General features: G+C 40.5%; 1 protein-coding gene across 2 annotated transcripts in view; it reads left to right on the forward strand.

The window, feature by feature from the left end:
• The window catches only part of LOC149451827 (A disintegrin and metalloproteinase with thrombospondin motifs 3-like), an 815,283-nt gene that overhangs the window by 88,688 nt on the left and 713,429 nt on the right, over positions 1-13,166 (forward strand). For both annotated transcript variants that reach the window (XM_089690124.1, XM_089690125.1), the window contains exon 2: positions 4,748-5,109. In XM_089690124.1, the coding sequence (XP_089546250.1) occupies positions 4,748-5,109 (362 nt within the window). The remainder of the gene's footprint in view (positions 1-4,747; positions 5,110-13,166) is intronic.

The following is a 13,166-nucleotide window of genomic DNA, read 5'->3' on the forward strand; positions in this document are numbered from 1 at the left end:
AAAGGAGGAAAGGGTGGTCAACAGTGTCGAAGGCCGTGGAGAGGTCAAGGAGCAGATGTTTTAGATGTTAAGAAAAAAAAAGTGGCTATTTAAGTACCACCAAAAGAAGACTATCTGTCTCAAAGAAATTACAGAAAATGTATGTGTGTATTTTCATAAAAGAGAAATTATCAAACAATTACAGCACTGAAAACTGAAAAATAGCCTTGAAGGGTGTGTAACATGTAGGTTCTGAAGTTGCTAACACACAGTGGGAGAAAGTACTGTACACTGTAGCATATACATTTGTATATTGACTGTTTATATTTGTATTCAACTCTGCATTATTTTCACTTACAGTGAGGAACAGAAGTATTTGAACACCCTGCGATTTTGCAAGTCCTCCCACTTAGAAATCATGGAGGGTTCTGAAATTCACATTGTAGATGCATTCCCACTCTGAGAGACAGAATTAAAAAAAAAATTCAGGAAATCAAATTGTATGATTTTTAAAGAATTTATTTGTCTTACACTGCTGAACATACAGTGGGGCAAAAACGTATTTAGTCAGCCACCAATTGTGCAAGTTCTCCCACTTAAAAAGATGAGAGAGGCCTGTAATTGGCATCATAGGTAGACCTCAACTATGAGAGACAAAATGAGAGAAAAAATCAAGACAATCACATTGGCTGATTTGGAAAGAATTTATTTGCAAATTATGATGAAAAATAAGTATTTGGTCAATATCCAAAGTTCATCTCAATACTTTGTTATATATCCTTTGTTGGCAATGACAGAGGTCAAACGTTTCCTGTAAGTCTTCACAAGGTTGGCACACACCGTGGCTGGTATGTTGGCCCATTCCTCCATGCAGATCTCCTCTAGAGCAGTGATGTTTTGGGGCTGTCGCTGGGCAACACGGACTTTCATCTCCCTCCAAAAGTTTTCTATGGGGTTGAGATCTGGAGACTGGCTAGGCCACTCCAGGACCTTGAAATGCTTCTTATGAAGCCACTCATTCGTTGCCCGGGCGGTATGTTTGGGATCCTTGTAATGTTGGAAGACCCAGCCACGTTTCTTCTTCAATGCCCTTGCTGATGGAAGGAGGTTTGCACTCAAAATCTCACGATACATGGCCCCATTCATTCTGTCCTGTACATGGATCAGTCGTCCTGGTCCCTTTGCAGAGAAACAGCCCCAAAGCATGATGTTGCCACCCCCATGCTTCACGGTAGGTATGGTGTTCTTTGGATGCAACTCGGCATTCTCTCTCCTCCAAACACGACGAGTTGTGTTTCTACCAAACAGTTCTATTTTGCTTTCATCTGACCATATGACATTCTCCCAATCCTCTTCTGGATCATCCAAATGCTCTCTAGCAAACTTCAGATGGGCCCAGACATGTACTGGCTTAAGCAGGGGGACACGTCTGGCACTGCAGGATCTGAGTCCCTGGCGGCGTAGTGTTACTGATGGTAGCCTTTGTTACGTTGGTCCCGGCACTCTGCAGGTCATTCACTAGGTACCCCCGTGTGGTCCTGGGATTTTTGCTCATCGTTCTTGTGATCATTTTGACCCCACGGGGTGAGATCTTGCGTGGAGCCCCAGACCGAGGGAGATTATCAGTGGTCTTGTGTGTCTTCCATTTTCTAATTATTGCTCCCACAGTTGATTGGCTCACACCAAGCTGCTTGCCTATTGCAGATTCAGTCTTCCCAGCCTGGTGCAGATCTACAATTTTGTTTCTGGTGTCCTTCGACAGCTCTTTGGTCTTCACCATAGTGGAGTTTGGAGTGTGACTGTTTGAGGTTGTGGACAGGTGTCTTTTATACTGATAACAAGTTCAAACAGGTGCCATTGATACAGGTAATGAGTGCAGGACAGAGGAGCCTCTTAAAGAAGAAGGTACAGGTCTGTGAGAGCCATAAATCTTGCTTGTTTGTAGGTGACCAAATACTTATTTTCCACCATAATTTGCAAATAAATTCTTTCCAAATCAGCCAATGTGATTGTCTGGATTTTTTTTCTCATTTTGTCTCTCATAGTTGAGGTCTACCTATGATGCCAATTACAGGCCTCTCTCATTTTTTTTAAGTGGGAGAACTTGCACAATTGGTGGCTGACTAAATACTTTTTTTCCCCACTCTAAGTATTTGAACACCTGAGAAAATCAGTGTTAATATTTGGTACAGAAGCCTTTGTTTGCAATTACAGAGGTCAAACATTTCCTGTAGTTCTTGACCTGGTTTGCACACACTGCAACAGGGATTTTGGCCCACTCCTCCACACAGATCTCCTCTAGATCTGTCAGGATTCGGGGCTGTCGCTGAGCAACACGGAGTTTCAGCTCCCTCCAAAGATGTTCTATTGGATTTAGGTCTGGAGACTGGCTAGGCCACTCCAGAACCTTGATATGCTTCTTACGGAGCCACTCCTTGGTTATCCTGGCTATGTGCTTCGGGTCGTTGTCATGTTGGAAGACCCAGCCACGACCCATCTTCAATGCTCTGACTGAGGGAAGGAGGTTGTTGCTCAAAATTGCACAATAAACGGCCCCATTCATCCTCTCCTTAATACAGTGCAGTCGTCCTGTCCCCTTCGCAGAAAAGTAACCCCAAACCATGATGTTACCACCCCCATGCTTCACATTAGGGATGGTGTTCTTGGCATGCAACTCATCCTTATTTTTCCTCCAAATACGACGAGTGAATTTTAGACCAAAAAGTTCTACTTTGGTCTCATCTGACCACATGACTTTCTCCCATGCCTCCTCTGGATCATCCAGATGGTCATTGGCAAACTTCAGACGGGCCTGGACATGTGATGACTTGAGCAGGGGAACCTTCCGTGCAATGCATGATTTGAAACCATGACGGCGTAGTGTTCTATCGTCAGTGACCTTTGAAACTGTGGTCCCAACTCTCTTCATGTCATTGACCAGCTCCTCCCTTGTAGTTCTGGGCTGATTCCTCACCTTTCTTATCAGTGATATCCCACGAGGTGAGATCTTGCATTGAGCCCCAGTCCGAGGGAGACTGACAGTCGTCTTTAGCCTCTTCCATTTTCTAACAATTGCTCCAACAGTTGATCTTTTTTCACCAATCTGCTTGGCAATTGCCCGTAGCCCTTTCCAGCCTTGTGGAGGTCCACAATTTTGTCTCAGGTGTCTTTTGGCAGCTCTTTGGTCTTGCCCATGGTAGTAGTTGGTGTCTGACTGACTGTGGGGTGGACAGGTGTCTTTAAAGAACTTAGACCGGTGCTACTAAGTTAGATTAATGAGTGGAGTAGAGGTGAACTTTTTAAAGGCACAGTAACAAGTCTTTGAGAGCCAGAATTCTTGCTGTTTCTTAGGTGTTCAAATACTTATGTTCAGCAGTGCAAGACAAATAAATTCTTTAAAAATCATACAATGTGATTTCCTGATTTTTTTTTTTAAATTCTGTCTGAGTGAGAATGCACCTACAATGTGAATTTCAGACCCCTCCCTGATTTCTAAGTGGGAGAACTTGCAAAGTCGCAGGGTGTTCAAATACTTCTGTTCCTCACTGTATGTGGTGCTATTGGTGACTAGTTGCTGAAATGACAAACAGGAATAGGCAGGAGATCTTACAAGACAGTATGGGGGAGCCTACTTACTCCTACAAGTGATAAAAAATGGTGCAAAGATGAGGAGAGATAGCAGCACTCCCCTGTAGCAGTAAAAATCCTGAATACTTTATTTTAATGTTCAAACATGAAGAAACAAAACACAGCTCCACAGGGAGACAGTTAACGCGTTTCACACAATAGGGCTTAGTCATAAGTTGTGTGCCGCTATCTTTCCATATCTTTGCGACAATTACAACTGTGGACCCTGCTGGCACCCAGGGATACAGCAGACAGGATATACAAAAGCCTGCCTTGGAGCAGTGTGCACTCAGTTTACTTTTCACTGATAAAAATTGCTGTGCTTTGTCTTGAACCAATTAAAGTGTTTGTATAGATTGCTGAAAATTAGTGCATGCCCTATTATGTCTTAGTTTGGGTTGCCCAAATCTTATGACCAGCTGCTGTTTTCAAAATGATTGACACAATGGTCGAATGATCAGCTATTGGACAGGCATGAAGTTTCCGGGGGGGGGGGGGGGGGGCGGGAATGTATTATCTGTTTCAACTGGTGTCCTTGGCTTTAATTGTGTGTTTAACCCCTAAATGAGCCACTAAATGAATTATATTATGGGCATAAAAAGTTATAATAGTTCAGCTTTGTAAACAAGAAAAAAAATAACTGTTGGTAATTAGTACACTTGCATGTCAAGTATGAATAAACAATGAGAGGAGATGCACATATGCTGTGCGGATTGAAGCTCAGGTTCCACAGCTGACCCGCAGAGTAGTTGTTCACCGGTTCATGTCAGGTTTACATCAAGTTTATACTGTTCACACGTGCAGTTTAGAAACGATTCCCATAGAAGTCAATAGCCTGTAAATCTGGACCTGAACTTCAGGCACTGTTCAGAAAACATACATGAGGCTTTTTCAAACTGCACTGAATCTACACCGCCAGTACACCGGACATATGTGAACAGGCAGCATAGGAAGCAATGTTTTTTTTCACATGGCATGTGGATTGGATGTGGTTCAAACCGCAGTCAATCCGATATGTGAACCGGCACTAAAACTGGAATAATGGAAAGTTATTCCTTTTTTATGGTCTTTTTATTGGATTTTTTTTTGTGTAAATGCAAAAAATAATTTCATAATTTCAATCATTTGTTTCATTTTTCAGATTCACTTTTGCAGAAGATAGAAGAGTACAGCATTATAACACCAATTAGTACAGATTCAGAGGGTAATTTTCTCTCTCATGAAGTGTCAAAAAGGCACAGGGCTCGTTTTCAAAGGGATGTTCAAGACGCCAGTAATAAATCCAGTGATCATTTGATTTATTATAACGTTACTATTTTTGGCAAAGAGTTTCATCTAAGGTTAAAGCTGAACTGTAAACTAATTGCACCTGGAGCTACAGTAGAGTGGGAGGAAGATTCCAATGTGCTTGCAATAGATCTTCATCATAAAAACTGCCTGTACGTTGGAGATATACCATATATTGACAATACGTCTGTTGCCATTAGCAATTGTGATGGACTGGTAAGTTACATATTGTAATAAAAATAACTTTAATTCAGAAATAAATGAATTACTGAAGATGCTATGAAGTGCAGAAACACGAAACGCATTTAATAATGATTTATTACATATAAGTTTTAATACCGTATATGTTTATATTGTTTTAATGATAATTGGCGCAATATTGTTTTGATGTGGTTCATGTATATATACATTTTTAAATATAATTTCCTATGAACAGTGGATGCTTGGTTCCTATACTTTGCTGTAGCTTATGAGTCTAATGTACCTGTTATCCTACGGAGTTACTTTTTCTCATTACATATCAGATGTGAGCTGGACAAGTGCCTGTTTGTGCTAATTTGGTACAGTGCAGATTGACCTGGAACAGTGTTTCTTCCAACTCAAATTTTACCTTTCTGAAGCAGTCAAACAATCCAGCCATGCCAATACTATTATATTCGTACAGATGCAGTATGATACCATTAGTGTGGAAATGGTTTTGCTCACATATCCAGTGATTTTAGGCAAGTATCACACACTGGAAACTTTAACAAACCTTACATTTTCTGTTTTAAAGTAGAACTTAAGTATTTTGTTTATTTATTACAGGTACTTGTATAGCGCCGTCAATTTATGCAGCACTTTAGATATATATTGTGCATTTACCTCCGTCCCTAACCCTCAAGTGGTGCACAATCTAAGGTCCCTAACTTACATTCATATATTCGGGCCAATTTAGACAGGATCCAATTAACATCAGCATGTCTCTGGAGTATAAATTCATATTTTCTTTTAGATGATTAGATGAGGAATAGGGTGGGAGAATGAAGGAATATGAAACTCTTCATATGTTTATCTCTTAGATGTAATAAACCGATCAAATGATTCTTTGGTTCTGGGTTTTTAACTTTGGTAACAGTACTACAGTAACAGTTTTCAGCCTAAGCCAATGACGACTTTGATGTCTGCATCCAAAGTTCAGATCTGCTATTGGACTTGTGACCTAACATACTGTATTTAAATAAAGTAATCCAGAACCACAGCCTTGCAGGATCCCATTGTTAAAGCCAATTATTAAGTACACGAAGAGGTAAAACAAATATGATTGCATGATTGGATGATTGAAGTCTGTGCAACCACATTTACTAAGCTAAGAGAAAATTTAATTAACAAAGAGAAAATTCACTTAAAGAGAAGTTGTACTAATTTCATTGTTTCAATTACTTCCAAGCAAAATCCTTTTTTTCTTTTTTTTATTCTCTGTGCACATAATAGGTTATTCCTGCCAAGTAAAGTATTGCTTAACTTTACCTCATTTACGAAGATAACTGAAAATTCAAGCAACTTTCAATGAATTTGCTAACAAACTTCTGTATAAAATAAAAAGGGACCACTGCCTGTCTTGCAAAGTTGTGTAAAAAAAAATATATTTAATATACTAGGTTTCACAAAATTTCAATTTTGAAGCAATGAATGAAATATGTTCAGCAAGTGGGGTTATCACAGCCGAACTTTCTCTGTGGACTTCTTTTAAAAGAAAGGTGTACAGCAGCTGTAATTCCTGCAATAACTGCATGGCCTGCACCCAGCAATGCCTTGTTACCATCAGCACAGATATAATTTTAGCGCTTCAGTCCAGATCAGAAGCAGAGAAATAGAAGAAAATAAAATAGTTTATTTCACATCCCTAGAGTTTTTTTTCAAAATGTCTGTTAAAGTGGTTACACTGAGTTGTTACTATAATATTTTTATTAATATGCATTTTCTCTTATGTTAAGCAGACTGGATTTTACTATGCCACCCCACCAAAAAAAGTAGAAACTATTTTCTGTTCTTTAATATTTAAAATATCCTTGTTTATAATATCACGCATTTTCGAATATGCCCTAGACTGGAATATTCTGTGGAGAAAGTGGATACCTTATTGATTAGTCTGTAGACCAGTGCCCACTGCATACCACTATTCTGTGGTGTTTTGCCTGTGTTAATTATTACGGTGTAATGTAATTTTAAATATTCTGGCTGATTGCTGCAGGGGTCAGGTCATGAGTGACTTCTTCTTCAGATGTATTATATCCTGTGTCTTGGGGTATAAATATCTGCAGAGTACCGACACTAGGAAGAGCTGAATTGAAGTCATTTATTCGGTCCAGGCTCGGGAAAGATCCCAACGTTAAAGTTGGGATCCACCCCAGAGTCTGGAGCGGCACATGATTCAGTCTGTCAGTGATCCCCTAAGAGCCTGAGCCTCCCCCTCCACAGCCCAGCCTTTAGCAGGGGTGTCACGAGCAGGGGTCAGGTTCAAATACCATTTGCTATAGCAGTGGAAAGGCTTACCTGAAACCAGCAGGATAGGTACACAGGCAGGTCACCGTGGCGGAGAAGTGGGATCACCTGAGGTGCGGAGTCTAAGTATCAACCAGTGTTCACCAGAGCTCCTAATGGTGGAGATGGATTTGGCTGCGTGTTGGCACCAGGTCGCAGTCCTCAGGATCACCCTATCAGGAGGTGAGCAAGCGAAGTTCCAGTAGCGAAAAAGAGCAGACAAGGGCGCACGCTCATCGTGAATTACCGTGGTATACCACGTGTTTATTAAATAGACAAATGGACGTATACTCACAAACCAACAAAGATAAAAGCAGTATATGTGGTCCGCAATAACAGTCACACAAATGCTGTGTCCTTAATAAGGATAAGCTAACGCGTTTCGGGAGATAAACCCCCTTTCTCAGAGCTAAAAATATACCTACTGGCCCCAAGCCTATATACCAACGAATGTCAAAAGGAGGGCGATACGGCCCTCCCACCCACTCGCAGCAGCCCAATCCCGGAGCACTGCCAAAAAACCCCCAAAAGAAACAAATATGTAAATGGAATATATGCATGAATAAACGCACAAAGCAACCAGAAATACATCTAGTGAACAGCAACTGATAAAATGCGTATAGTACATGCAGATTATTGTTCATAAAATGTGCTGGAGGTGTACTTACATATACCCTCAAGGAGAGTTATCCTGACACTTGATGGACGTTCACTATCCTAAATGAAACTGCCCCTAGTGAAAGACAGCCAGGATGCTGTAATGAATGAAGGGCAGTGTGTAGGCATAACTAGCGCAATGAACAAGTGTGTAACACACTGGAATAACATGGAAAAAGAAATGGAATAGAACCAGCGTGGCATCCAAACACTCCGCCACGCTGGTTAGTGTGGACGTGACAGGCATCATGTTGCGGGTACGATGCGCCCTGCACAGTGACCCGTTCGCACATGTGTGCCGCACCACACATGGACCGCGCATGCGGGCCGCACCACACGTGGACTGCGCATGTGCCAGGGAGCCAAACCGCCCGACACTAGCCGAAGATACGTGTCATCCTGGAGGAGGAAGGAAAGGGAAGTGTGACTGAAAAGACACTACTACTGACAGATGATGAATTATAGATAAATAGGATTTGTGCATGAGAGACACCTACTGATGGGATATAAACCGGGCCAGCAGGGACACAAGCATAAATAATATATATTCTAAAATGACAAAAATATATATGTAAAATAAATATAAATGGTGTAAAAAATGTATATAGATGAGTAAGGGAGGGAAAAAGAAAGGCAGCAATATGCAATGGAAGCAAACTAAGAAATCATAAAATAGAACAAAACAGAGAGCAGCCAATAGCACACTTGTTGCCACATTAATACAAAAAATGTATATATTAATGTGTGTAGCGTTATGAATCATAAAAATAGACACGATTAGGTGATCTACATACATTTATTATCATACTGTTTGCCTCCTAACACCAAATAATAACAACTCATCCGTTATCCATCAATATAAATTGGGATAATGTGTAAAAAAGACAAGAAGGATGAAACAAGACAAAACAGTGACCAAGTGTTGCAGCGAACCTAAAATCTCAATCTAGAGGAGACTAAACAAGGGATTGTACATCAAGGGCATCGTCACCATTAGGCGACAACGTATCTAATTTATTGATCCAATAGGACTCCCGTTGGCAGAGTTTTCAAAATGTTCTACCTGTGTCAATGTCTCCTTGTATGTTCTCAATGCCAAATACCTTGAGACCCACGGGGTTTTCATCATGTCTTTCACTAAAGTGACAAGGCACTGTATGTTTGTCAAACCCGTGTAGTATGTTGCGTTTATGTTCCCCGAAGCGGGTCCTCAGTGAACGTGTGGTGCGACCCACATACAGAATTCCACATGGGCAAACCAGACCGTAAACAGCAAACTGCGTGCCGCAGTTGATGAACTGACTGATAGGATGGACCCTTCCATCTATGCCCATGAAATCCCTTTTTCTATGCCACATGAAAGGGCAAGCTCCACAATTGGGCACCCCGCACTTGTAACTACCTTTCTGGTCAAAAATGGTATTCCATACAGAAATGGACTGTGTTTTTGTGGATTTGACCCTACTGGGAGCAATCATGCTTCTCAGATCCTGTGGGCGTCGGAAGATGACTTCTGGCCGAGGCGGCAGGTGTGCAGAAAGGTGAGGGTCTTGGGTCAAAATGCCCCAATATTTATTCAATATCCTCTGAAGATTGAAAGCCTTCTGATTATATCTCGTACAAAAAGCGTCATTGTGTATGTCCCTATTGGTGTTGGGAGTATTGGCCTTCGGTGCAACATGAGAATCAAAAGGTGGAATGTTTGTCTCAGAATAAAATGATCTATATTTATGATATGCCTCCTCAATATTAGTGGCTGCATACCGCTTTTCTAGGAATTTTTCCTCAAAAGCATACTCTGAGTGTCGTAGTCTTCTAAAAGGGACATTCTTAATCCATCTGGGATGATGGTGACTCTTCGTATGCAAATATGCATTCCCGACTGTGAATTGTTTTTTTTTTTTTTTTTTGGCTTCTTATGGCTTTTTTTTTTCAACAATAGCTTTCTTCTTGCCACTCTTCCATAAAGGCCAGATTTGTGGAGTGCACCATTAATAGCTGTCCTCTGGACAGATTCTCCCACCTGAGCTGTGGATTTTTGCAGCTCCTCCAGAGTTACCATGGACCTCTTGGCTGCATCTCTTATTAATGCTCTCCTTGCTCGGCCTGTCAGTTTAGGTGGATGGCCATGTCTTGGTAAGTTTGCAGTTGTGCTATACTCTTTCTATTTTCAGATGATGGATTGAACAGTGCTCTATTAGATGTGCAAAGCTTGGGATACTTTTTTATGACCTAACCCTGCTTTAAACTTCTCCACAATTTTATCCCTGACCTGTCTGGTGTGTTCCTTGGCTGTATTTATACTGAGATTAAATTACACACAGGTGGACTCTATTTACTAATTAGGTGACTTCTGAAGGCAATTGGTTCCACTAGATTTTAATTAGGGGTATCAGAGTAAAAGGGGGCTGAATACAAAGGCACGCCACACTTTATACTGATATTTATTTGTAAAAACATTTTGAAAACCATTTATCATTTTCCTTCCACTTCACACTTTTTGCACACTTCTGGACTTTTTTGCACTTATTGTTTTATATACTTTTATGTGATTTGTTTGCACTTTTATTTGTTGGCATCATGAACTTGTAATTTGGTTTAGGTATATGCACTTCTTATATAGCACCCCTCCTTTTTTTTCCTCCTTGTTTTTCCCCTTTTCGTTTCAGGGCTGAGGAGCATTGTGCTACTGCAGGACATTAGTTTTGTACATTAGGCATACAAATTTTAACTTTTGGAGTTGGTACGCGTTGTCAAGAAATATTGTCCAGAGTGAGTGAAAGCAGAAGTCTGTGACAGGTGACAGTGGTCCTGTTCGGAGGACAGGTGCACTTTTATATTATTATTATACAGGATTTATACAGCGCCAACAGTTTGCTCAGCGCTGTACATTATATCCCTCACCTTGTGGCTTGGCACCCATATCAGAACCTGCTGTGATTCGGGTCAACGTATGGACCTGGCATGGAGCCGAAATGTTAAGAATGGCTTATGGTTTCTAACCAGCTCTCTAGGGGGTGAACTCCCATCCCCCAAGTCATCATTACAGTACTCAGTGAGCCTTGTTTATTTGTTAGGATTGTGGTTACTGGCTACAATACAATTAACACCACTTCACTTACAACAAAAAGCACAGATTTTCACACTTAAGGGTCTAAGGGCATTTATACAGTATTTAATCATCTTCTTATGTTCTTTCAAGCACAAAATAAAACCACATATACAGTATATGGCTTTATTCTAAACCAGGCCAGCTGGCCACCTCATGGCTAAAGTAAATTTTGTATTGGGCCTCAGGCACATGAGCGATAGTACAATGTAAAATGCTACCTAAAGATATCAATGTCTGTACGCGTATACATAGTCCTTGTGTAAGCGTTCATGCCTACGGACATATGACCCTAGAAGCAGATTGTCTACATCAAAGGGTTTTTAATTCTTTTCACATGTGCACATTTATGCAAGTACTGCTGTTCAGTCATTGATTTCTGTGAGCAGGTATACACTGCATCTCTGGCTCCTTAGTGGGACAATACACCATAATTTTATGCCGTACGGCCCCAGATGCCTGTGTGCATGAGGCCTTAACCATTTCCCTCCCGGCCTATAGCCAGATGGCGGCCGGCAAAATCCTTTAGCGTTCCAGGTGGACACCATATGGCGTCCTCCCGGGCATTCGCAGTTTGCGCGCCTGTAGAGCCACAAAGCAGCACGATCTGTCACCGACCATGTACCTCGGACAGATCTGAGTACCGGCCCCATTGCCGGTACCATGTGACCTGCTGTGACCAATCACAGCAGGTCACATGACAGTTGTATACAATGTATGGCTTCATTCATGCCATCCATTGTATACTAGTGTGCCTAGCTGTGAATGGTCAAAGCGATCACATGCATAAGCTGGACCAATCACAGCCCAGCTGTGTCATGTGATTACCCGTGGCCAAATCACAGCTAAGCAAAAAAAAAAAGCCCTGAATGAATCGATGTCATTCAGGTAAATGCTTGCTTATAGCAAAGTAATTCTTTGCTATAAGCAAATTGTGTAAAAATAAATAAATCTTAATCACTTCCCCAAAGTAGTACAATGTTACTATGGTAACATTGTACTACTTTGGTCATAGTGAAATATGAAAAAAAAATCTTAAAAAGAAGAAAAATTTAATAAAAATCTTAAAATAATAAAAAAAAAAATTTTTTCATACTGTCACCAGTAAGTGTCCCTGATCACCGCCATGCCAGTTATATGATGACGCTGTACTGCACTGGTGACACTGACAGTATCTAAAAAAAAAATTGTGAAAATAATTGTTTTTATTTTTTCATTTTCCGCAAAATTCTGGCAAAAAAAATACAACTTAAAAAACTTGCTATTCCTCTTATGAAGTACGTCGGACTGTCTACTTTGCAAAAATGGGTCATTTGGGGGATATCTGTACTGTTCTGACATTCTTGGACCTCAAGAAATTAGATTGGCTGTCAGTACTTCATGATCAATTTTCAGATCTATACCATAGTTTGTGAACTCTATATGGGTTGTTGTCACCAAAGACATGTACACATCTTGGCCTAAATTTATGAAGAACAATTATTTATTTGCAAACTCATATAACAGAAACAAAGAAAAACGTGTTTTTTTTTTTTTCAAAATTTTGGGTATTTTTTTGTTAATTTAGCAAAAAATAAAAACCCCAGTGGTGATTAAATACCACCAAAAGAAAGCTCTAGTTGTGTGAAGAAAATGATAAAATTTTAGTTTGGGTACAATGTTGTATGACCGCCCAATTGTCATTCAAAGTGTGACAGCGCTGAAACCTGAAAAATGGCCTGGGCAGGAAAGGGGTAAAAGTGCCCGGTATGGAAATGGTTAAATATATATATTTTGTGCATGATATGATGTACTGTGGAGAATGCTGTCTACCAATCATTGTGACTATTATACCAGTGCACTGATACCACAACTTGAAAACTGAATAATGATCCACCATATTGGAAGTAATCCCTGCCATGTCAGGGTACCTCAAGGGGTATGCATACCCCATGTTGGGAACCTCTACTTTAAATCAACTTTTTAAATATAATTTATTGTTACA

The sequence above is a fragment of the Staurois parvus genome, unplaced genomic scaffold, assembly GCF_062004578.1.
Source record: "Staurois parvus isolate SC_StPar_1 unplaced genomic scaffold, SC_StPar_1.0 ptg000518l, whole genome shotgun sequence".
NCBI classification, from domain to species: Eukaryota; Metazoa; Chordata; class Amphibia; order Anura; family Ranidae; genus Staurois; species Staurois parvus.